This window comes from Thermobia domestica, chromosome 1 (genome assembly GCF_964235325.1).
Source record: "Thermobia domestica chromosome 1, izTheDome1.hap1.1, whole genome shotgun sequence".
Taxonomy (NCBI): domain Eukaryota; kingdom Metazoa; phylum Arthropoda; class Insecta; order Zygentoma; family Lepismatidae; genus Thermobia; species Thermobia domestica.
Window position 1 is genome coordinate 220,287,142 of NC_137454.1, and position 25,071 is coordinate 220,312,212.

Sequence of the window (25,071 nt, forward strand, 5' to 3'; positions counted from 1 at the left end):
GAAAATAGAGGTATGCCCTTATTAATTTCCTTTTTTAATTAAAGTGTTTTCGATTTATAGTTAACTAAAACATAGAAAAATACATTTTATTAGTTGTTTGTACTAATACAAAAATAAGAAGAATGTAGAGTCGCATTGTTATTTGTTCCAGATTACTGTTGAATACGGTTACAGTGAATTTGCTCGATCAAAAACAAAATTCGTTATATATAATTACCAATCACATGTTGTTCTGTCCTAGAGTTCTTCTCTTAATTAATACGTACTTCAAACACTTCTGAAACTGATTTTATTTTTAAAGGGGGTAGTATTGTGAGTTGTACTCAGAAAAATACAGCTGGATATTTTAAGGCTGTGGAAAACTCCAACAACCGTTATGTTTAACCAGTTTAACACTCGTTGGTGTCTTCCTCAGTAATCCACATCTCCATCCATACTAGACTTCAAAGCGTCATCTGTGTCTTGAAGAAATTGATTAAATGTGAATCATTTGAGAAACGAGTGTACAATGTATACAGAAAAACTTATATTTTTAGGCTGTCTTTTCATAGAAAATCAATGCAGAACAGATCATAGTGTTTCTGTATACTTTGTACGTTTGTTTTTCCGATGATTTGCGTCTCACTAACTTCTTCAAGACACAGAGGACGCTTTTAAGAGACTGGTATGTAACAATTTGTGTATTACTGAAAAAGACACTAGTGAGTGTTGAAATGATACAATATTAAATGTTAAGTGAATGCAGAGGTAAGGGAGACTTCATTGCTTAATGTGTATCCTACATCATGTTTAGCATCTTTATGTAAATTATTTATTTATGTTTCCATGTATTACTTCTATTTACAGTTCGATAAGATATTATGTTTGATATTTGATAAATGAAAAATTGAACCGATTTCATATTACACTGGTTCCTCTGTATGAGGGAAATCAGTGATATACAAAGAGTGAAAACAAATGCACGACTGAAATATGAATCGTACCCGAATCTCCGATTTACCATGGCAATTTCTCTACCCAGTCCGCTCCCTAAAGAGCAATACATTCTATTACTTTGGAAGTCGGTATACTATGTCAATAAGATATTCTTAATTTGATCGATTTAGTAAGTTACCTTTTAGGTTCTTGAATTATTATGAACCTTGCTATGGAATCTCTGTTATTCTTAAAACAATTTTTAATAAACCTTAAGTCCAAAGGAATGGAAATTATTTATTGAAGAGTACTTCATCACAAGATTTTTTTATTTATTTATTTTATTTTATTTAAAAAAAAAATATTTCTTTTTATTTATTTATTTATTATTTTTATTTTATTTTTTATTTATTTATTTATTTATTTTTTTGGTGAAAATTTTATGTATGTAGCATTAATGCTATTCATTTATAAGTTAATAAACATTTCACAGTTTTCTTTGAGACTCTTATAATAACAGGTTTTTCTCTTCTGTCTTTCAGATTAATAGGTGGAGGTGTATTAGGCTGGGGCTGTGTTCAAGAGGAAATACGATTCGTAATTTGCCCAGAACTAATAATCTCACGTTTGTTCACAGAGAAGATGGATTCTACTGAAGCAGTTATTATTTCTGGTAAAGAAATTGATATTTAGAATAGAAGTTACTAATTAGTAATTTAAAAAAATAGATTTCTGTCTTCTATTTTGTATTTTCACATGTGTGTGCACTTAGCACACAAGTAGTATATATTAAATGTATTTTTAATGAGACAGGCCATTTCATATTTACTTGATTATTCCACGATAGTTATAATTTTCCATAAATACAGAAGGGATTTAGGATTTAGATTTCTGGGCTTTCGGCATCTATGGCCATTTAGCCCGTCATGTACATGAGGGATGACGTCCCTCGGCGAGCACATTATCCGGGAAAAGGGAAGGAAGAAAGGATTGGGAAAGGAAGGAAGTGGCCTGGGACCTGTAAGGTAGGTACTACCTCGGCATTTACCTAATGTGAATGAGGAAAACCCAGGAAAACCTCATTCAGGGTGGCTGGCCTGAAAAAGCGTTTTAACTCTGTCGACCGAGTGCCCCCACCGGGAATCGAACCTATGGTCCGCTCGCACCAAAGGCGAGAGCGTTAGTGACTGCGTCCATAAATAGAGAGATTATTGAAGTATTTATCGATGCGTCCATAAATAGAGAGATTATTGAAGTATTTATCGAGTATTGTTGATTTATATACAGGAAAACATAATTTCTATAGTTAGAAATACGGTAGCTCAGTAGTAGAGTGTTCATCTCTGGCGCAACGGCTCCCTAGTTCGATTCCAAGCTAGGGACCTTTGTGGTGAACATTATCATGTCCGTAGGTTTTCTTGGGGTTTTCCTATTTCCCCTACATTATAATTCTATCAGTTGTTTAATAATCATTCAGTTTCGTTACTCATTCGTGTGCTTTACCTAAAAAGCATAATTGTGGGACGTAAAATTAGAAATTTTAATTTCATTTCACAATTTCTATAAAAAAACTATTTCTACAAGATAGGCCAAAAGTCAGAGTACATTTCTGACAAAGGAAAGGCTGTTGGGATTGGCGTCGGTATTGACCATAAAATGATGTTTGGGGATGAGGAAACCTCAAAAGAACAAGTGACCAGCACAACCGCCATGTTACAGAATCCACCATCTTGAATATAATTCTTTTTCAATAAGAAGGTCGAAATGCAACACATATTCTATGTCTTTCTTTTTTATTTTTAGCAGAATGTACTGCTAATGACCATTTTGTTCTATCATTAACCATTCACTAATTATGGCCTTGTTTTCCCCTGTTGATCCCTTCACAGCGCAAGTACGAAATGACCACTCTCTTCAGCTGTGGTGTGCGCCACTCACCTATTCCACTCTTCAAGCACAACTAGCAATATCTTCGGACGTACGGCAACACAGACATCCGTAATTCACTGCAACAAATGCTATAAGTTCTAAATCTTCACGGAGTACAGAATGGTCTTAAGATGGCATTACAGGTATAAGTCCAGAGGCATGAAATCCGCGATGGCCACTTTACCGGTTAACGATCCACTTCCCAGGAAACTGCTGATTCACGTAGTTTCGCACACCATGTTCGTAATGAGAAGAGACTATTCTGTTGAAAGAACGTTTGATATGAGCCATCCTCTAACAAAGATGCAGCAAGATCTTATTCAACAGCCATAGTTATAGGTTGGCATTCAGCGTGCTGTAGATAAAGACTGAACCAATGATTCTTGTGTCAAAAATACTGCACCAAGTATCATTGATGTATAAAACCAATGGATTGCTGTCAGTTTAGTAGCGGTGACTGTTTGTTTAGTTATCCTTAACATTAAAGTACACCTTATCGGAGAACAACGCCATTCAATTGAAGATCCGATTGCTTGCCATTTCCTCCTTTGCTCATTTGCAATCTCCATCCAATGGTCTAGATAGTTTTCTGTCAGATGCTGGTGCATATAGATTTCGTATGGGTGCTATTTGTTAACGAATAATGTCCTCCGTATGGACGTTCGATTCACTCCACGTTCCTGTAACAAATGCCGTGTGCTACCATTGGGGCTTTTTGCAAAAGAATGCGTGGAGAACAGTAGTGGTTGTCTCATCTGCAGACTATTTTAGACAATCACTGTAGGTATCAGCGTACAGATCCCGTTTTCCGGAATCTACTGATGAGTTTGGCCATACCGTTGTGCAAAGTGCGGTCCTTATCGGGCTTTACCCGTTAAACTCTGCAACCCACAATACGATAGCTTCGATTTTCGCAAATAAGGATTGTCTCCACATGTTTCTCGATCGGAAGCGACATTGTTAAGTTAATCTACAGCAAAAGTAAAACAGGCGATGTTCAGTGAAGAGTTAGCGATTGGACAAAACGGTCAGCGACATTGCATTCCTGCAAACTGCATATAAAACATGCCGCATGCCGACCTTCCAATTGAATATATATATATATATATATATATATTGTGGGCTCCAACATGCCGAGCATTTTTCAGATTGATTCCCACCTCCCCTCAAACATCATCTATGAGCAATGTGGACCTAAACTCGTGTCAGGATTGTCACCTGAATTTTGTCGACCCTGTATATTTAAAAACGGTATCCGAAATAGAAAATATAGTGTTTATCTATATGTTAAAATGCTAGGTTTATATGTTTGTCCCCAATCCTTTCGACTATGAGATCTCGAAAACCACACGTGTTGGGTGCCGTTTTCGCTGGTCGATTCCAAATTTTGAGTAGATTGTCCAGTTCTCATTCAAATTTTCAAAAACCGTGTCGTTATTGTTGTATTCAACATTTTAGGGGCCGTTTTGAGCCCATAAAACTAACATTGTTGCAGGCCGAAACTAGGGTGTTAGGCAACCAGTAGAGAAGTTACGTATGGCGGGCTCACGGACATTGCATGCGCTTTACTTAAATGTGATTGGCAAAACCTATTGCATGCTGGTAACTTCAAAGCATCAAGAGACGCAATGAGGCGTACTTGGACGGATATGGATTTATTAAAAAAATATTTCCACTTGATATAGTGTTACTTCTACAAATTTGCTACAAACTCACTTCAACATCTATACATAGCTATTAACTTCCTTTGTGACTCTCCTATTCTTTACTTGTGTAAGCAAGAAGATAGATACAGTAGGGAGGAGATTCATGGTCATAATAGAACGATGCTCTGAGTAGACAGCGCAGGTTCGCCTAGTCTATATATTAAAATGCTAGGTTTATACGTTTTCGTCATGAAAAGTTTATATGTTTGTGGCCAATACTTTCAACAGTGAGTTCTCGGGAACCATAGGCTCTAGAAAGATCCCATTTTCACTGGTCGATTGCAAATTTTGTGTAGATTGTTCAGTTGTAATTGATTAAAAAAAAAAACATGGCCGTTATTTCTTTATTACATTTTTAGAGGTACACTACAAGTGTTGAAATTTTAGAAAAGTAAAGCATCATATCCTACAAGTTATACATTCCAACACCACATTTTTGTTTATAGAGATTGTATATCTCTCTGGCGTTTGTTTCATGGCCAAATGATAATGAAAAAGAAAGGAAAACTATTTCTCCAGTCTAAGATAAGTCTTTATTGTCTGGAGTGTTTTGCCCAATGAACACCATATATCATTGACATTATAATTAATTGTGTGTGTAATGTATTTGCTTATTACATACTGCATACAAGAAGAAAGAAAACACTGATCATACATGAATTAGAATCTTCAGCTGGAAGTAGGCTCAAATCTTGCAAACGGTGCAAGGTGTTGAAAAGTTAATCGAAAAAAGTCTTCCCTTTATGATACCCCTTGCCGATTTTTATCAAGACGCCTTTCACTCATATCTGTAAAGGTACATGGAGAGATGTGAGGAATGACAAGGAGATTCATGCTCATATGTGAATAATGCGGTGTGTAGAGAGCGCAGTTTCAGCTAGTTTAATTAAATATTACATTAATTATCTATTATTATTATTATTATTATTATTATTATTATTATTATTATTATTATTATTATTATTATTACAAAGAATTGTTTTAAATTAAAAATTCATATTAAATAGATCATTATTTTAAAATCAATTTGTTTGGTCAAATAACAGTAATGAAAGGTAGATTATAACTGCAAATTAGAACAAATTAATATAGAATATATTAAATAAAATTAAAAGTTTTCGGTATCAAACTGTTGAAAAATGCTTCATTACACTAAGACTGTCTTGCAAATCGGGATTATATAAATAAGGAGATTATTATATACTTTAAAACTGTGCTAACTTTAGCTGTTAGTTGGAAGAATAATAGCCACTTTTCATTCAGGAGGGCCACGGTTCTCAATGATAGAGCACTTACCTCTGCTACGTGGAGTCTCTGGTTCGATTTCAAGTCAAGGAAGTTTGTGGCGAAGATCATCGTATCTGTGGATTTTCTCGAGGTACTCCCGTTTCCTTTTACATTCTGATTCTACCGATTCTTCCATCATCGTTCATTTGCTTTTATCATCTGTCTCCCTTAGCCTAAAGGGCATAATCGTGGGTCTTTAACCTAAAAGATTTCATGTCTTCTTTTTCATTCAATAGGTTGTGAAAGATACAGCAATTATGTAGGCTACGGCGATAAGTTTGAATGGGATGGCAACTGTAAAGATGAAACGCCAAGAGATTCGAGTGGGAGACGCTTATGTACAGTTGTAGCTATTGACGCACTACCTTTCAGAAATCCGAACGTCCAGTTTTCTCCAGAATTCCTTCGTCGGGAGTTAAATAAGGTATTTGATTCATTTTTTTTTTTCCTTAAGTGTGTGTTGTGCCTTTGAAGATGCAAATAATTTGGTTATATAAAGCGTTCGCTTGAATAGAAGTATATCAATTGTGACAGTAGGAGACACTGCAGTGTGGGTAGGGGCAGGTCAGCATCCGGCCTATGTAGTACATAAATTATAAATTGTCATATTGCATATTTTTTCCAATTTAAAATGTTCCGCAAACCTTTCCAGTGTCTGTAATTAATAGTAGCAAGTACACATTCACAAATAACTGTTACCTCTTCCAATAGTCCCAGATAGACATTAAATATAAAATGGCCTATCTGGTTGCAATGATGTGAACAGACTTTGGGGGAGATATCTGAAATTCAGCTCAAATATAGAAGAGACTATGTAGATACTACATTGCAAAACCAAATTGTCCTAAAATGGATGGAGCATAGTAAAAAGAAAAAAATTACGAAACATTAGCTGTTTGGGATTATTTGTGTGTTTTACAGTGAGTGTGCCTTTAGCTGGCAACAGTGTTCAAATGGCTTAACGCTTTTCTATTGTTTAGTGTGAGTGAGTGTGGAGGCAGCAAGAACATTCAGTTTGGTGGACCATATATCAGGGTCGAACATTATACAATATAACACAAACAGTAAGCCATCGAACTACAATCATTTACAATTAAAGACCTTGTGAATATGTTTATTCTCGTGTATTATTTTTCTGTGCAAACTGAAGTTGTAATCATTAAATACAGTGAATTTATGTTGGGTTGCATTCATGTGGTGTACGAATCAAGCCTTACAGTCCACTAGTATGAATATTGTTTTTAGCATGTTATTGTACTTTAGTGAAGTAACAAATATATACATTCATATTGTACATTTGGTCCTATCCGGGCCACATGAGTGCGACGATTTCTGAGAATTGTTCTGTGCTGTTGTGAAGAGAAATGTGTTTGTGTCGGCCTATATGTGGTGCTATCACGTACGTTGGACAATCAGCACGTTTTTTGTGTAGGCGGACAGCTGTTGTACCAGGACCACGCTTCTGGAGTATATTTCATAGGTAAAAAAGAAAACAAAACATCATCATCAGGTCAGTAGTTTTTTTATTCTTCATATTTCTGCGTAGCATTTAATCATGAGTGAATCACGCCAGCGTCTTTTAAGGCAAAGATCTGCATACAGAGGCCAGTTAACAAGAATAAACACTTTTGTTCAGGCCTTTGATCCAAATGAAGGCAATATAGAAGAAATACGTGCACGCTTAAAACATCTAAATAACGTCTGGTCAAAGTTGCAGGAGGTGCAAGATACTATTGAAATTGATCAAATCGAACCCGAAGCGGAAGCAGTAAACGCTCGTGCAGAAATTGAAAATGTGTATTTTTCTTTAGAGGCTCAAATGCAAGCACTTGTTTTAAAGCATGGAAATAAAGAATCAGCTGTTAATAATAGCACTAGCAGTAGCGCACAAGTTAAATTACCGGTCATACAGTTGCCTGCATTTGACGGGAACTGTAAACATTGGTTATCATATAAAGACACTTTTATATCTCTTATTCACGAGAATAAAGACATTTCCACAGTACAGAAGTTTCAGTACCTCCGAACTTCTCTTAAGGGCGAAGCGTTAAACCTAATTGAAAATTTACCAATTACCGAAACAAATTATTCAGTAGCATGGCAATTACTCGTTGACAGGTATTCAAATAAAAAGCTAATTGCTTCTTCTTACATTCACGAAATACTACAAATCAAGCCAGTGTATAAAGAAAATGTAAGTGAACTTCGCGCTTTTATAAATACAGCTACTAGCAATATAAATGCGCTACAAGCACTTGAGCCAAACGTAAACCTCACAGACGTAATTTTGACCCAACACTTTGTATCAAAATTAGACGCAACTACTAGAAAGTCATGGGAGCTTCAAAATACGAATTCTACTTTTCCTGCTTTATCAGAATTCTTTTCGTTTCTCGAGAAACGTTGTCAGGTACTTGAGAACATGAGAACTAGTATTGATGGTGTGAAGCAGGGTAGTAGCGTACAAAACAAGCAAGTAAAAGGTATTCAGTCATCAAAGACTTATTTATCAACATTTTCAAATGCATGTGAATTTTGTAATAGCCAGCATCCTTTATATTCTTGTTCGTCTTTTGTGAATGCGGCACACAGCCAAAAATTAGAGTGCATTCGTAAAAATAAATTATGCATGAATTGTTTGAAAAGTAATCATTTTTTGAAGAATTGTAAATCGAGAGGTTGTAAAAAGTGTTCCAAAAAGCACAATACATTATTGCATGTAGACGTAACAAAGGACAAATCAGTGCGTTTTCCAAGTGTAAGCAGTGCTACGGTGCAAGAGCGTAGTAACAACTCAGATTCCAGTGAAAATTTAGGGCAAGTGTCATATTGTGCATTAAAGGCTAGGCCCAACGCAAGAGTGTTGTTATCTACTGCAATAGTAAAAGTAAGGGATAATAAGGGAAATTTGGTTCCTTGTCGCGCGCTTCTAGACAGTGCTAGTCAGACCAATTTCGTAACAGAGAATTTGATGCAACAATTGAACATCAAACGGTATAGACAGTATACTCCAATTCAAGGTATAAATCAAGCGATATCTAATACAAAGTACTCTGTAGATATTAGTGTCCATTCATGTGTTAACACATTTTCATTGAATATAAGTTGTTCAGTTCTCCCTCACATTACAAGTAAACTACCGGAAGAAAGAATTAATTATGACGAGTGGAACATTCCTAAGGACATTGTTCTAGCAGATCCTACTTTTAATACGCCTGGAGACATAGATATTCTTTTAGGTGCGGAAGTATTCTACATAATTATGAAGTCAGGGCACAAAACACGGCCAGGTGATTTTCCAGTGCTTCAGGAGACAGAATTGGGATGGATCGTGGCAGGACGCATTCCTCAAGAACGTGATCCCCATATTCCATTAACAACATGTTTTGTGAAGACAAACATAGATCTACAGCAACAACTTCAAAAATTCTGGGAACTAGAAGAAATTACTGTTACACCCAGATCAAGCGAAGAGCTTGCATGTGAGCGACATTTCGTTCAGAATACAACAAGAGATCATACAGGGCGTTTCATTGTACGATTGCCTTTGCTTGAAGACCGTACAGTTTTAGGCGATTCTTATCATCAGTCATTGGTTAGATTAAAGCAATTGGAGAGAAGATTCGATCAACACCCGGATTTTGAAGCTAAATATACAGAATTCATGCAAGAATATGAAGATCTTGGTCACATGGTAAGGATAGATGAGCGTAAAAAGGAGGACGTTAGCGTTGCATACTATTTGCCACATCATGCAGTTTTTAAGCCCACAAGCTCTACAACAAAGCTCCGTGTAGTGTTTGATGCTTCAGCAAAATCTGACAGCGGAAAAAGCCTCAACGACATTCTCTTAGTTGGTCCTACAATACAGCAAGATTTGTTTTCTATCATTTTGCGCTTCAGAACTCATTCGGTAGTATTCACTGCAGATATCGCTAAGATGTATCGCATGATCAATGTTCATCCAGAAGACACGCCATTACAACGTATATTATGGAGAAGATCTAGAAATGAACCGATTCAAGTTTTTGAGTTGAAAACACTGACGTATGGTACGGTATGTGCTTCATTTGTGGCCACAAGATGCCTACAGCAATTAGCAGACGAAGAAGAGTATAATTACCCTGTAGCAGCAGAAATATTACGTCGAGATTTCTATATTGACGATGTTTGTAGTGGCATGAGCAACATACAGCAAGCTCTAGAGGTCCAGAAGCAATTGATAGAGTTACTGGGAAAGGGAGGTTTTATACTTAGGAAATGGAGTTTGAATGATCCAAGGTTATTGGAATCCATCTCGCCAGAGCTTCGAGAAGTGCAGCGTCCAATCCAGTTCCACGAAGGCCAAGGCGTCAAGGCATTAGGATTGTCATGGCATCCAGACAAGGATATATTTCTCGTTGAAAGCAAGACGTCAACAATGAAGGTTCAAGAGTGCATTACTAAACGCCAGGTTGCTTCAATCATTGCCTCTATATTCGATCCATTAGGAATAATTTCACCAGTTGTCATTTCATACAAAATATTTTTGCAAGAATTGTGGCGGCAAAAGGTTCAATGGGACGACAGTGTACCGATGGAATTGGCAAAGAAATGGACTAAATTGTACAAGCAACTTCCACTAATCAATCAGATTAAATTCGACAGATATGTACTCGTTGAAGGAAACATAGCGGAGATTCAGATCCATGGTTTTTCAGATGCTTCTCAAAGAGCATATGGAGCTTGCATTTATATGCGATCGATCAATCAACAAGGAGAAATATCAGTTAAGTTATTATGTGCTAAATCACGTGTGGCCCCAGTCAAGAAAATCACTCTCCCACGTCTGGAGTTATGCGCAGCAGTTGTTTTGGCAAAGTTAGTTCACAAGATTTTACCAATTTTAAAATTGAACATAAGTAGTGTCCATTTATGGACCGACTCCCAAATCGTGTTGGCATGGCTAGCTTCTCCGTGTAATAAATGGAAACCTTTCGTGGCCAACAGAGTGGCTCAAATTCAAGACTTAACTGACGTTAGCTGTTGGAAACATGTAACTTCTTCAGACAACCCTGGAGACTTGATTTCAAGAGGAATAGATGCAGTTTCCATAAAGGACAATTCATTATGGTGGCACGGTCCACAATGGCTTTCTAGTTTACAATCTAATTGGTCAGTGACAAGTAAGGATTCATTGCAACCAGATCAAGTTCCAGAGAGTAAGGGAACCATAACATTGACAGTCACTTTAGACAATTGGTGCAATAAAACCATAACAAGATTCTCAAAATTGTCAAGGTTAGTTAGGACAATAGCATATTGTAGACGTTTTGTTCATAACATCAGACACAAGCAAAACAAACTAACAGAAGGTCTTTCAGTACAAGAACTCCATACAGCGCTCCATGTTTGCATCAAATGGACACAAGAAATTGGGTTTCACAGCGAATTGCAGCATCTTCGTAATGGAAACATTGTTCCGTCAAGAAGTAAATTGAACAATTTACATCCATTTTTAGATAGTGAAGGCCTGATCCGAGTTGGAGGAAGATTGGAGAATAGTCAACTTCCGTTTGACGCCAAACATCAAATAGTTCTGCCTTCAAATCAACACTTAACAGAACTTATAGTTGAAGCAGAACACTTAAGATTACTTCATGCTGGACCCCAATTATTAATATCATCACTACGCCAGAAATATTGGATCATCAGGTGCAAACAGGTAGTAAAACAAGTGATCCATCATTGCTTCACGTGTTTCAAGTTAAAGGCCAGTGGTTCAAAACAACTTATGGGACAGTTGCCAGCAGCTCGTGTGCAGCAAGCCAGACCGTTCGTAAACGTAGGCGTGGACTACGCTGGAGCGTTTTACATAAAATCAGGAGCAGTTAGAAATAGATCTGTACGTAAGGCATATGTTGCGTTATTTGTTTGTTTATCCACCAAGGCAATACATCTGGAATTAGTAACAGATCTTAGTGCGCAGTCATTCATAGCAGCTTTACGCAGATTCATAGCCAGACGAGGAAGATGTCTCAATATATACAGCGACAATGGCACAAATTTCGTTGGAGCCAACAACGAATTGAAAGAATTGTATCAGTTGTTTTCATCAGATCCTTTTAGTTCTCAAGTTCATGATTTTACATCGACCGAAGGAATTCAGTGGCACTTCATACCACCAAATTCGCCGCATTTTGGAGGACTATGGGAAGCCGGCATAAAATCAATGAAATACCATCTAGTTCGTATTACAAAAGGTGCAGTGTTAACATATGAAGAGTTTGCAACATTACTCACACAGATTGAGGCCTGTCTCAACTCTCGACCACTTACAGTGCTATCAAGTGAGCCTAACGACATTAGTGTTCTCACCCCTGGACATTTCTTAATTGGAGAAACACTTACAGCTTTACCAGAGCCTAACCTCACCGATCTACGACACAACCGCTTATCTCGTTGGCAGATGGTCCCGAGATTATTTACATGGTCTTCAACAATGCTCTAAGACAACTTCACCGCAACACAATCTCAAGGTCGGAGATGTAGTTTTGCTGATTGAAGACAACGTTCCTGCATTGCAGTGGAAATTGGGCATCATTGAAAAAGTGTTCCCAGGAAAGGATTTCTTAGTTCGTGTAGTGACGGTTCGTACTACAACTGGAACATATAAACGTTCCATCAAGAAACTAGTTGCATTACCATGTAACAAGGATTAGAATTGAGATTTGTGTAAAAAAAAAAAAAAAAATAAGTACAGTTGTAATATTGCTTCAAGTTTTGTGTTCGTTTCGTTTTTTATATGTATCATTTTGTTTTATTTGGTCAGACCTTAGCTGACCAACAGGGGGGAGTATGTTTGGGATTATTTGTGTGTTTTACAGTGAGTGTGCCTTTAGCTGGCAACAGTGTTCAAGTGGCTTAACGCTTTTCTATTGTTTAGTGTGAGTGAGTGTGGAGGCAGCAAGAACATTCAGTTTGGTGGACCATATATCAGGGTCGAACATTATACAATATAACACAAACAGTAAGCCATCGAACTACAATCATTTACAATTAAAGACCTTGTGAATATGTTTATTCTCGTGTATTATTTTTCTGTGCAAACTGAAGTTGTAATCATTAAATACAGTGAATTTATGTTGGGTTGCATTCATGTGGTGTACGAATCAAGCCTTACAGTCCACTAGTATGAATGTTGTTTTTAGCATGTTATTGTACTTTAGTGAAGTAACAAATATATACATTCATATTGTACATTAGCATTAATGTCAATGGAAAATCAATGACAAACAAATAATTCCTCCACTTATCTCAGAAATCAAAAGACGAAGATGGCTGAAGTTCAGCTTAAATATAGAACATATTATGTAGATTCTACATTCAAAAAAGAAATTGTCCTAAAACATTGGAACATAGTAAAAAGTCACAATACATGAACATTAAAGTCAGTGGAAAATCAGTGAAAAAAATGAAGTCATCCACATATCTCAAAAACTGTAATAAGAATACGGCTTAAGTAGAGAAGTAATAAGTAAACTTATTGAAAAGATATAATGAAGAACTCAAAAACGATGTATAGCACGTAAGGTACATATAAATAGAACATTATCAAAAGTCAAGTAAAAATAATGGTAAAGTAGATGCATCTTCATCGAATTACGCGGAGATTACATGCTTGAAATATCTCACATCTGGATTTGGAATCTCCAGACTCGATTTAGCACGCAACGTGACTTTTAATCTGATCACGTGACACAGTCTGGTCCTTATCGCAAACTGGATAGGCCCTTTGTGAATCTTAACACATTTTCCTCCTTCCTCCTCGTGCTAGAAAAACTGCTTACTTTAGACAGTATGCTAACACACTCAGAAATTTTAACTCTATCATCTCAGAGAAGCTTTTGGTTCTCCCCTGCAGCCCTGTTCATGGTGGATAAAAATAGAAGTAAAAGAAATAAAAACATTAGGGAAATATAACAATATAGACTCAGTGGAAAATACCCACCTTCACTTGATGCATATTACACTATCACTTAACCATATTTTTCGAATAAAAAGGATTAGAGAAAAGTCAAATAATTTACTCACGGTTGAAAAAAAATATTTTTAGAAAAAATAATTTTATTGGCATTTTAAAATTTAAATCACTTGTACTTGATTTGAAAAAAAAATGAATAAAATTTAAATGACATTCCTTTCCTTAGTTGACAACCTAAGTTTTTTTGCAGATTTGTTTATTAAATCTGTTAAAATAAAAACGAAATCAGGAATTTCCCGATTTTATGTTATATCTTCTGCTAGGTGTTTCTCACACGTGACAGTTACTCAATATAAGTACAGTATTGTTCACCCAACTTCTAAGAGCGGGCGCAGTCACCGTGGTATTGCGAATTCAATTCACAACGATTGGACGAAAGAAAGATAATGTACGGTAATCTTAATTTTTCGTTACAGAGACTATAGCCTTTAAAAAAAGTGTTTTGTTTATAAATTGAATACATTTTTTTATACTTCTCTCATCATAATTGTCTCATCGTAAATATCAGTATCTTTTGCGTTAAAAGTGTAAAATGATTCAAGATATACAGTTAGAACTTGCCTGTGAACATAACTGTACATGCATATAAATATTTGTTTCAAGCTGTCTGCACTGAACACGACGAAGATAATGTCACAATATGCAAGATACTTTAGTAGTAAGTTATTTCTAATTAATAATGACTTCTTTTTTAATATTTTTCTTTTTATTTATTAAACAACTAGCTTATATGTCCGTTCTTGTGGTGCTGAGACACAGCGCTCTGACGTGAGAAGTGTTGCCACTACATTTTATCCGTCGTGTATATGTTTAAAAATTCATTTTAAACGATTCAACCTTTTTGGCACACCTGCTTATTTTCAATGAGTTTAAATACTGAGTTCCCTCTTCCTAACATCTGAGGATTGTGAGGTGCACAATTTTTGACGTAACTCTTTAACTCCCCTTCTCCTTTAAGATTCGGATTTTAATGAAAATGAGATGATCAAAACCCGACTCGAGCCAGTGCTATGTTCAGAAGTTCATTTCAAACGATTCAGCTGTTTTCCCATGATGATAGAGAGAACGGCGATGTTATATTAACGGACCCGCCTCTTCTCACCTAAGAGAAGCGGAATTTTCTAAAACGCTGGAGCACGTTGTTGCTGTTAAAAATTGATTTTCTACAAAAACTCACTAGTACTACCCATTTTCTATAGTACCAACCATTCGTTGCCATAAGAAAACCTTAACTTTTATATAATTTGTATTTCGGACTTCCATTACAAGTAGCACCAGTCAAGCAGGTCCGGATATCATGCGTGGAAGTAGATTCACAGCATTTAACAATCAAACAATAATAATACGGATTCCAAATCTTGGTTCCAAAAATTTAATGTTTATTTCAAATATCAGGATACAAGAGCTATGTTACAGCTGTCTGTTTTCAAACGATCCGGATTATAGAATACACCAGTTTCTTAGCACCCTTTTACTTCCTACAGCCAGTACATATATTATTTCAAGACAACGACATTTCCACATGACTGCGAAGCTTTATAAACAATGGCTAAGAATACATATAAAACATCCGTAACATCCATCTCGTGTTAGTACATAGGCTGTAATATTAGTTTTCTAAATTCCGTAAAATTCATATTATTTAATAAAATAATTATTGCATACAAAATCAAACTTAATAATTTAGCATTGGGAATCATCTGGGATACGAAAGTAGGCGGTGCTAAGCTCTTAGCAATTCATATTATGGTACATTTCAACGATATTCCAAAAACACGTCTTACCGTCTATATTTATTTACTGCACAAAAGAATATAAATTTTCAATATTTTATGGTAGTTTGATTAAATAACCTTATAAATTCTTTTAAACCTCAAATTAATTCGATTTTACATATATTAACTTTCACTGTTTATCTTGTATATCCATCAATCGATTAATAATTAGAAAAAGATAAAAATGCATGTCTACAGAATTTAAAGCACTTTCCGCCCAGTGATTCATTTAGTATCCCAGAAAACTATAATTTATCGACTCATTTTAATAAAATTTGTTTTGTAGATTAATGGTAACGTATTAAAATTAATAACAATAAGCTTAAAATTAAATAAACAAGTATTTAGAATAAAATAAAAGCAATCAATAATCACAATGTGAACCAAAACAAATAAGATTTGAAACGATCGGTTTTCAGATCGTTACAACGTGTCCACTTATCTGTCATAAAAAGTTTATATACGAAGTCCTATTTTCCAAACGTGAGCTGCTCTAAATTTGGCATATATTTTGAACATCCTTCCCTCCTTAGGATACGCAGTTATGAAAGTAACATGACATTTTTTTTTTTTTTTAAATCATTTCAAACGTTTCTGCCGTTTTCATGTGATGAGGTGTCAGACATCAATTTAAATGTGGAAGGAAAAAAAAATGTAAAAACTCCCCTTCTTCCCTAAAAGCGGAATTTTCGAAAGCGGTGAGATAGGTGTCAAATTATTTTTGATGTTGAGCTTATGCACCAAGTTTTAGACAAACTCCCGATCGCTTGGCAGATAAGTGCGTCATTTCGTTTCGTCTCTGTGAGCGCATGATTTATCTTCTTAACTTGGGAGGCTAACGGGCTTCTCTATTTTCAACTCATACTTCAAATCCCTTCCCCCTTTAGAATAGTCATTTTAATCAAAATGATATGGTAAAAACTCAACTTGAGGTAGGTACTAACTATGTTTAAAAATTCATCTCAAACTATTCAGCCTGTTATGTATAGTATAACGGACTAAATCGTTTGAAATTAATTCTATGCATAACGTAGACGTTTCAGTTATGGTAAAAAGGCTATAATATGAATTACCATAATATGTAGAATCCGAATTAAAAATTGTGATTATTGAATGATAAATGGATTCAAGCTTTCTTCTCAAGTCTCCTGTACAATATAAAATTATTAATTTAAGTGCATTGTCAAAAATTCATGAACCGTTAACTTGAATCTAAATAATTAGATATTTCGTTTAAACTTGCATTACACTAAGATCCCACTGTCTCATAGTATGAATTAAGTTGCTTCTTTCAGATTTACCTTCGACTAGTGTCCAGCGATCCTCAGAAATACTGCATTTTATTTCCGTTTTAAGCACGATAAATCTTTAAAAAGTCATTCTATTTAGTTCGCTTTGATTTAAAGCAATCAACCTTGATTTACATCTTATGATAATGTAAATAAGATACTGTGAACTCTACATCTGGCTTTGTATGGGATTGGAGGATAGAACAAATGCTTTATCCAGTTGATCGTCTGTTTCTTTTGCTTAAAAGATTCCATTTCATATATAGATGAATAATAATAAAGTAACGAATCATGAGTATTGTTACTACTTGTATACGAAAATACTTTAACGTAAGCTTAACATAAGCTAAGCATGCTTTAGCCTGTTCCAAAGCTTACATCGCCTAAGATGGTTAACTTATGCGCTGTTTACGTTTTTGTCAGTGAATCCTATAGAGCAGAATGGTTTTCTTTATAATGGTTATCGACCTGAACGATGTTACGTGACATTTTGTCTAGCAGATTGTTTTGTTCCAAATTTAAGTCCTTCTAACGTTATTGAGGTTTTTGTGGGTGTTATCAAGCACCTGTTTAAATCGGAGTAATACATAAGAATAAAACCATTTTTTACTTTTCAGTTTCATGTACCAAGGATAGAACAGAAGTAACGGACGAAGAAGCAACTTAAATATTTGTCGTGAGAAGTTCTGTTTCCCCAGACTTTTTTTTTTCTTTCTTTCTTTCTTGACAGAATGAACGAAATGATATCTTTGTAGAAAAAAACGTAGAGAAACACTCATACTAAAGATCATTTTTTGCGTTTAATTTGGTTAGTTCTGTCTCTAAAATTTTCTTTCATCGTCTGATGATGTTAGTTCATAGGATAGCTGTATCATACAGTTCTAAATTATTGTTAAGTTCGATATTGTGCCAATATTACGTATTTTATTTATTTTTGTTGTAATCTTAAAATTATGTCTTGTATTTTAGGCGTATGCTGGATTTTATAGTGCAGATGTTCCTAATGATGAACTTTCAGCTGTTGCTACAGGCAATTGGGGCTGTGGCGTTTACAGAGGCAATGCACGTTTGAAAGTCCTTTTACAGTTAATGGCAGCAGCAGAAACTGGAAGAGATTTATTGTATTTTACATTTGGTGATAGTACACTCAGAGATGACATACATCATATGCACGTTTTCTTGCAAAAGCACAAAATTACAGTGGGTAAGGAATTTACCATTATATCATGTATTCTTGATTTATTTATTTAACTCTTCATATGGCGATGATAGGTAGTTGTATAGATAATACGAAATGTTGGAAAACGAAAATTGAGTAACGGATTATCTCAGTTGACTTTTTCTGGCAAGTTGTTTAATTGAAGATTTTTCTTGACATACATACAACATAAATACAATTCGCGATGGGATGGTTCACTTTTTAGAAGCAAACATAACGTGAGCTACTACATAAATTCTCGGTATCGGAAGGTCATTTAATTTTGATTTCCTTAGTGAAAATGGAACTTATTCCAGGTATAGAATTCGAGATATTTACTTTACATACTGGAGGTTAACCACAGAATTGGTTGTTCTCAACGAAAAGTAAAGTGAAACTTATCATTTGCGTTAACTACTTTATTTCTATTGTGTTTCAAACCAGGTAACTTTAAAACCTTAACACATTGCACAGATATTTAGTGGTAGTGTTGATGCAAATCGACAAAGAAAGAAAAAGAAAAGTAAATTTTTGAGGTGAGGCATGTTCACATATTTTTACCTGTTTCTCTCTATATTTGCGAAGGGGTGAGGGTTCGAAACATCGTGAAAATTAGCATTGTGTATGATAATATGCTATGTTTTGTTCGTATAACCAGTATAACTTATGAACTTAACGATCACGTAATCATTCATAGGAGCTGCCTTGTCACATTAAGACTACCATTTCTGCTGTCCACAATTTCAGTTTGTTTGTTTGTTTGTTTGTTTAGTAAAGTCCTTTGAGCGTCCCTTTTGAGTACTGAGGCTGTATGAGACATGGATCAACAATTTGAGATGGAATTTTAACCATCGTAATGCGTTCAATGTTCCCTCACTGGTACCCGTACACCTTAATCGAGTGCACTACCCACTAGATTATCAGGACGGGCTTTCTAATTTCGATATTTAATCTCATCCGGAGATAATGGTGTCGCTAGTAATATTAAAAGAAAACAAGATTTAAAAAGGATAAAGAACAGTGTTATAAATAAAACCTACCAAATACATTCTTAGTTTTCAATTTGCTTATCTTTTCTTCTTTAATATTTGTGACAAGGCCAATATCTCTAAATAACATCTTAAGTTCGTGGTTGAAGGTAAATTGTGGAAGGTAGGTACAATAAGTTTTCCTTGATTAATATAAAATTCTTCTTGTGCATTGATCACTTACTTCTCATATTGAAATATCATTTTACTTTAGTCATAGGTAGGTTGTACAAAACATGTTTCCAGTAACAGCTGTTATTTCTCGACCACAAGGGCTGGTATAGGCAATAATTTAAAAAAACATAAACGTAACATAATAATGAAACTGAGGTTAATTTGTATTCTTCTACATAATAATTTTTAAAAAGTTTAAACTTGACGTAATAGATTAACGTATTTTTAATATATATGCAATTAGGCTTATATGATAATTCATTTTCAGGAGACTTGTGGAAGTTGCTGTGCACATATCACGAGAAAACTTTTGAAAATGGAAAGCCTACAATTCAACTCTACCAGTACCTTTATCATGCAATTAGTGGTGATACAGCATCGAAGAATACCCATAAACCATCCACAAGTAAGTTAGTTACCATTAAAGAAATAAAGATAACTTTCTGTGTGTTGTTTATTTTGCTTTTCTATTGAATGTTTTGTTTTCGTTTACTACTACTTTTTTTTATATTTTTTTTTAAAGAATTAAATTCCTAAGGAAAATCTTAAATTTCCTCATGTCGTACAATCCAGCTTTATTCTTCGGCCAAGCAAACATTCTCAGTGGCAGATTGTAGAGGTTCTTGAGTTATTTTTACGCTACTGTACTTGCTGTCGTCATTATCTTAAATTTTTACAAGTGTAGGATTGCAAGCGGGATTGTTACTTACTGGCATGAATGAGAATAAAATCCAGAATATAATACAAAAGGAAATTCAAGATCTTTCTCTTTGGATTGTCCTCTCTGGGAAAACGTTTCAGTAATACGAAAGCGAAACATTGAGTATAAAAAGGAAACAAACAACGCTCACAAGATTAGCCTATATTTTTTGTAAAATTATAGCATGCGCAAAAATTAGATCTTTATATATAGTAAGGAGATTTTACTTTTTATATATCATGAAATCTGTAAACTAGTTTGTTTACTCGTAAGCTTGTATTACTAATACGGGGTGAGCCTAGAAGATGGGAAGATAATACAGGGTGTCCGGAAAGCTTATGTGCACTGAAAGTAACACCATTTTAAAATTCTTTGTATAAAAAATGTTAAGAACGGACCTCTTTGGACGTACAAACATGTTTGCTTACTCGAACGTAATAGCTAAGATCTTTCTTATTATATGTACAGGATGATTATGAATGAAAGGGTTTTATTAAAGAATGTATAACACACACAATAACGAGTGATACCTGAAAATATAGAGAAACTGCCCTAAGTTTTAAACTACTGATACAAATGTTCAATGTGGCTTCATTTCGTTACACAACACACAACTCTTCTTACCACCTATTGATTTTTTCTTATAGTTTTTTTGTGTTTTAATGGCTTTATTTTTTAGTATTTTGATTAGAAGTACACTTTTAGAACTTTAAATAGATCTATAGTTTTATTTTGAATCTTTAATGTGCGGCTTTTTTCGGCCATTGGCTTTATTGTGACGGGGACAAATAACTTCACTGCTTACGTTTGCATTAAATCATAATCATTCATTCAGTTCGGCACACATTTATGCGGTAGTCCTGTGTGCTTCAGAGGCGCCTTAGCATATCCCAACGCTTGGACGTCTTGTAGTTTTACCTTTACACAGGTAACCAGTCTCCTTAAACTGTCGATACAGTCTCAGAATGCTTTGGTGACCGGGCGGTGCAGTTGCAAACTGTTTACGGAATGCACATTGTACGGTAACAGCAGAAAAAAACAGAATGGTTTCTGCTATATTTTGGAAACTATGTTTGTGCTACCATCTTTCGCCACGAGGAAGATTACGAATATGATATATTAAACTTTCAAATGTGTTCTTCCGTTTCATCATTAACACAAGCTGTTTTATTAATTTTTATCGACATATTTCACTCCAATATCCGATGATCATCTATAATCACCTGTGTGCATTCAATTTGGTTTACAAGTCATACAGTATTCACAAGAAGCATTCATTCATAGTACGCAAGTAACTTTTACCTTGTATAAATTGAGACCATCGGAAAGTAGAGTATACGTACTCTTGACACGATTGGGATTTTCACAGAAGTAGATTTAGCTCTTTTCTGTGTCAATGAACGTCCGAGTTGAAGCCATAAAATGAGTGCTAGGAGAGCGATGTTTTTTGAAGTAATGTTCATTTTTCGTAAAAGTATTTAATCCATATTTTTTACAAATACAAAACTTATTTTCAAACAAGAAATAAACCGATTCTTTCACACTGCATCTTGTAAAAACGCGAATTTAATGTAAATTCACAATGAAACAATGTGTTTGGTCTGACTGAGAAGTTTTATTGAATCCTTAAGAGGATATGATGTAAAGAAACAATGTTGTTGTACAAAGAGTTAAAGAAAAAATGCACGGCTGGACTGAGATTCGAACACAGGTCCCTGGCTTACCGTGCCGATAATTTAACCACTAAACATACATACATTCTATCACTCTTAAAGGTTATGCTCAATGATTTTATATTTCTTTAACAATATTTAGTTCAACACCACAGGCTTTCACTATTATGGACATAGGGTTGTCTAACCAGAACAGGAATTCTGGTTCAATCTGTGTTGTCGAAATGGCTGAACAGCGAGTTGAAGAGTGAAAAGGTGTGACTGGTTGAAGAGTGCAGTGCACTGGTATGGTAAACCGGAAACACTGAATTCATGTTTTTTTCAGTCCAATCGCATCTCAATCCTTATGTATATATCAATCCATAAATTCGATTTAATTGAATAAAATAGCAATGGGACAGTTACGGAATGAATGGTTGACACAAAATGATTTATTGAGATATGCTTGTTGAAGATCTTAGTTTAGGAAGGAAGAAACTGGTTCAATAGATATTTGAAGTGGTATTTGCAGCGCCGTTTTTGATGTAAATAAGAAACTTTTTTATACAGTATGTGACAATTGGCGGTACAGGTAGAGATAACTGGAAGATTATGACTTGTAGTCACAGGTTACCAAGATTATAACAATGCGAACTATTTTGAAATGAAGTAAAGCGAACAAGAAAAATTTTTGTTTTTTCATGGACATATTAGCATTTGTCTATTCTAGCTCCCTATATTAGACATGCGGTTTCTAAGTATATAACTTTTTTTTTTTTTTTTTTTTTTTTAGATGCGGCTTCATCAGCATTTAGTCATAAGAAAGAGTCTTCATTCTCCAGTCATAAGGAAAGAGTAAGCAAGAACAGGGCCGAAACAACTGACAACCAGAGACAAATGGATGTGAGCAATACGTTGGAAGAAGAAAGAGAAATAGCAAAAGTCTTGGATGAGCTTGAAGATAATGGGGACTTTCGTGATGGCAATAAGAATTCAAAGACAGAAGTAAGTGAAGTAATGGATGTAAGTAAATCAAGCGATTCAATGGACACATGTAAATCTACTGAAAGTAGACTTCTACAGTGTTTAGAAGAGGCTGACCATAGTGCGTCGCAAGATAGCACGTGAACTATTGATTAAAATTAGGTACATATATTCCTGAAATTGGCCAACAGATTTTAAGTCATAATTATTAATAGTGTTCGGTGAATTTGCCGAAAGATGTGTAATACCAGTATTACCAACGTCACGATTTCAATATTTTTTAATAAAAATATTTATGAGCACTAAACTTGGTTGGTGCGTAGCTTAAACTGTGATTTTATGTATATTTTATTGTAAATTATGTCTATTTTGTCAGTAAATTATTGTATATGACTTTTTAAAGAATAAGTTTTGTACATCAAAAATATTAATCTGAATAAAGTGTACCAGTGTAAATAGTAGTTTATCTATTGTTGTTTGAAAAGTGAAGAGATCCGTTTAAAGTACACGACTTGATAACACAACGACTCTTTTTAGTTTCTGTATTACGTGTTCTTATACAACACCAAGGTTATGAAGGACAAGACCTATTAATAGCATGGACTCCACGATCGATGCAGTTGGCGGATTACTAAATCACGCTATCGGTGTCTGATATAAATCTCTAACAAACAGGCCCTCAAGGTCATGGAAGCAAATCGACTATGCAGTCTCATCAAAAAATTCGTGTCACAGTAACAAAGTTTCCGCCTCAATCATGAGCCAAAAATTCTTAAAAGATACTTCAAGGGTCAATATTGTGTTTATATTATTACAGTAAAGTTATCAGTTTTCACCACATTACTTCGATTGACAACTGAAAACTGACAGCTGTTTCTAGTGACGTTAATGAACAAACTATACGTAATTTAAAAGTAATAAAATAATTGACATGACTTGCGTATATTCTCGTGTTTCAAAGGACAATTTCATAAACGTATACATAATTTGATAGAAAGATATGCAAAATAGTGCAAAAACGTACTTTATTATTGAAATACTTACATTGGTAACACATCGTTAATCTGAATTTTAACTTCACCCCTAACTCGAGAAACACTGAAGTACTTTTTATTTTTATTTTTTAAAAATTTTTTAAAAGAAATATAAAGGAAAGAGTTTAATACTTAAATTGCAGTATTATACTTTCTCATATGTTGTTCTGGTACTACTTTGGTCTTTTATTATTATTATTATTATTATTACCCTTCTAAATAGAACAGGTGGGCCCAAAACGAAACAAATGCTTGATTCATTTCTATTTACATCCTTTATCAGCAATGAAAGTATATAAGACGAGATGTACATTGAAAATGAGATCTGGCCACTGTAGTGTGTTCGATTTGGGACCCGATCGCAGTCCGGCCACAAAACTAAGGAAATTATATATATAAAATCCACAATAGAATTTGTGACTGTAAGCTTGTGTTGATTACACTGTTCAACAAATTTTGATCGAAAGTATGTAAATTCTTTGAAATTGCGATTTTTACATTCATTTAAGCATAATATGAAAGGAAATGATAATAGAAGAATTTTCTTAGCTCAGGTTGTGAAAAAAACCGCCCTTGTACAACAGTAGCTGTATATATAAAAATGTATTAATATTTATAGAACATTTAAGTAAAATCCTTGTAAAAACCCACATTTCAGTTTTTTTTCTTTTTTTTTTTCTATTTCACTGTGATGTGATAAGCTGGAGAGTTAAGAAGTACCCTAACCTATAGCTTTCTATACCCTTGTACTTCCTTTTTCAAAATTGCGCAAATACCAGTTTCACAGCGATACAGAAAATAAAGTAACCGTGGTCAAGTTAAACATTAACAATTCCGTAATAAAAATCAGTATTAACATCAAAACATGAAAAATATGTACAAATACCTTTTTGTGCAAGAACTACACTGCAATGTAGACAAAAGTTTCAAGTGATCCCTTGTACAGGATTATGTTTATTTTATTTTGAGCGTCTTCGCTTGGCTTGCCTTTTGTAGGTTATATCTGGAGCATCCCTTGCAATAGTCCAACAGTAGTCGGCCAATATGTTAGAACTCCACTTTCCCTCATATCTCTTCTCCATGGCTGCAATATCTTGATGGAAACGCTCACCATGTTCGCCACTTACTGCTCCACAATCTTCGGGAAAGAAGTCTAGATGTGAATGAAGAAAGTGGAGTTTCAGAGACATATTGCAACCAAGATTTTCGTAGCACAATAACAACTTTGCTACCAGTTGTTTGTAATTTGTTGCTCGGTGTCTTCCCAAGAACTGTGAACAAACACTCTTCAAGCTTTCCCACGCAGCTTTCTCCTCACCTTGGAGAATTTCGTCGAACTTGTGATCTTTGAATAGTTGCCTAATCTGTGGCCCTATG

General features: G+C 34.8%; 1 protein-coding gene across 2 annotated transcripts in view; it reads left to right on the forward strand.

The window, feature by feature from the left end:
• The window catches only part of Parg (Poly(ADP-ribose) glycohydrolase), a 58,096-nt gene extending 34,980 nt beyond the window's left edge, over positions 1-23,116 (forward strand). For both annotated transcript variants that reach the window (XM_081770293.1, XM_081770296.1), the window contains 5 exons: positions 1,458-1,588; positions 6,074-6,261; positions 17,894-18,128; positions 19,593-19,730; positions 22,470-23,116. In XM_081770293.1, the coding sequence (XP_081626419.1) occupies positions 1,458-1,588; positions 6,074-6,261; positions 17,894-18,128; positions 19,593-19,730; positions 22,470-22,804 (1,027 nt within the window). In that variant the 3' untranslated portion in view covers positions 22,805-23,116. The remainder of the gene's footprint in view (positions 1-1,457; positions 1,589-6,073; positions 6,262-17,893; positions 18,129-19,592; positions 19,731-22,469) is intronic.
• Positions 23,117-25,071: the final 1,955 nt, after the last annotated feature.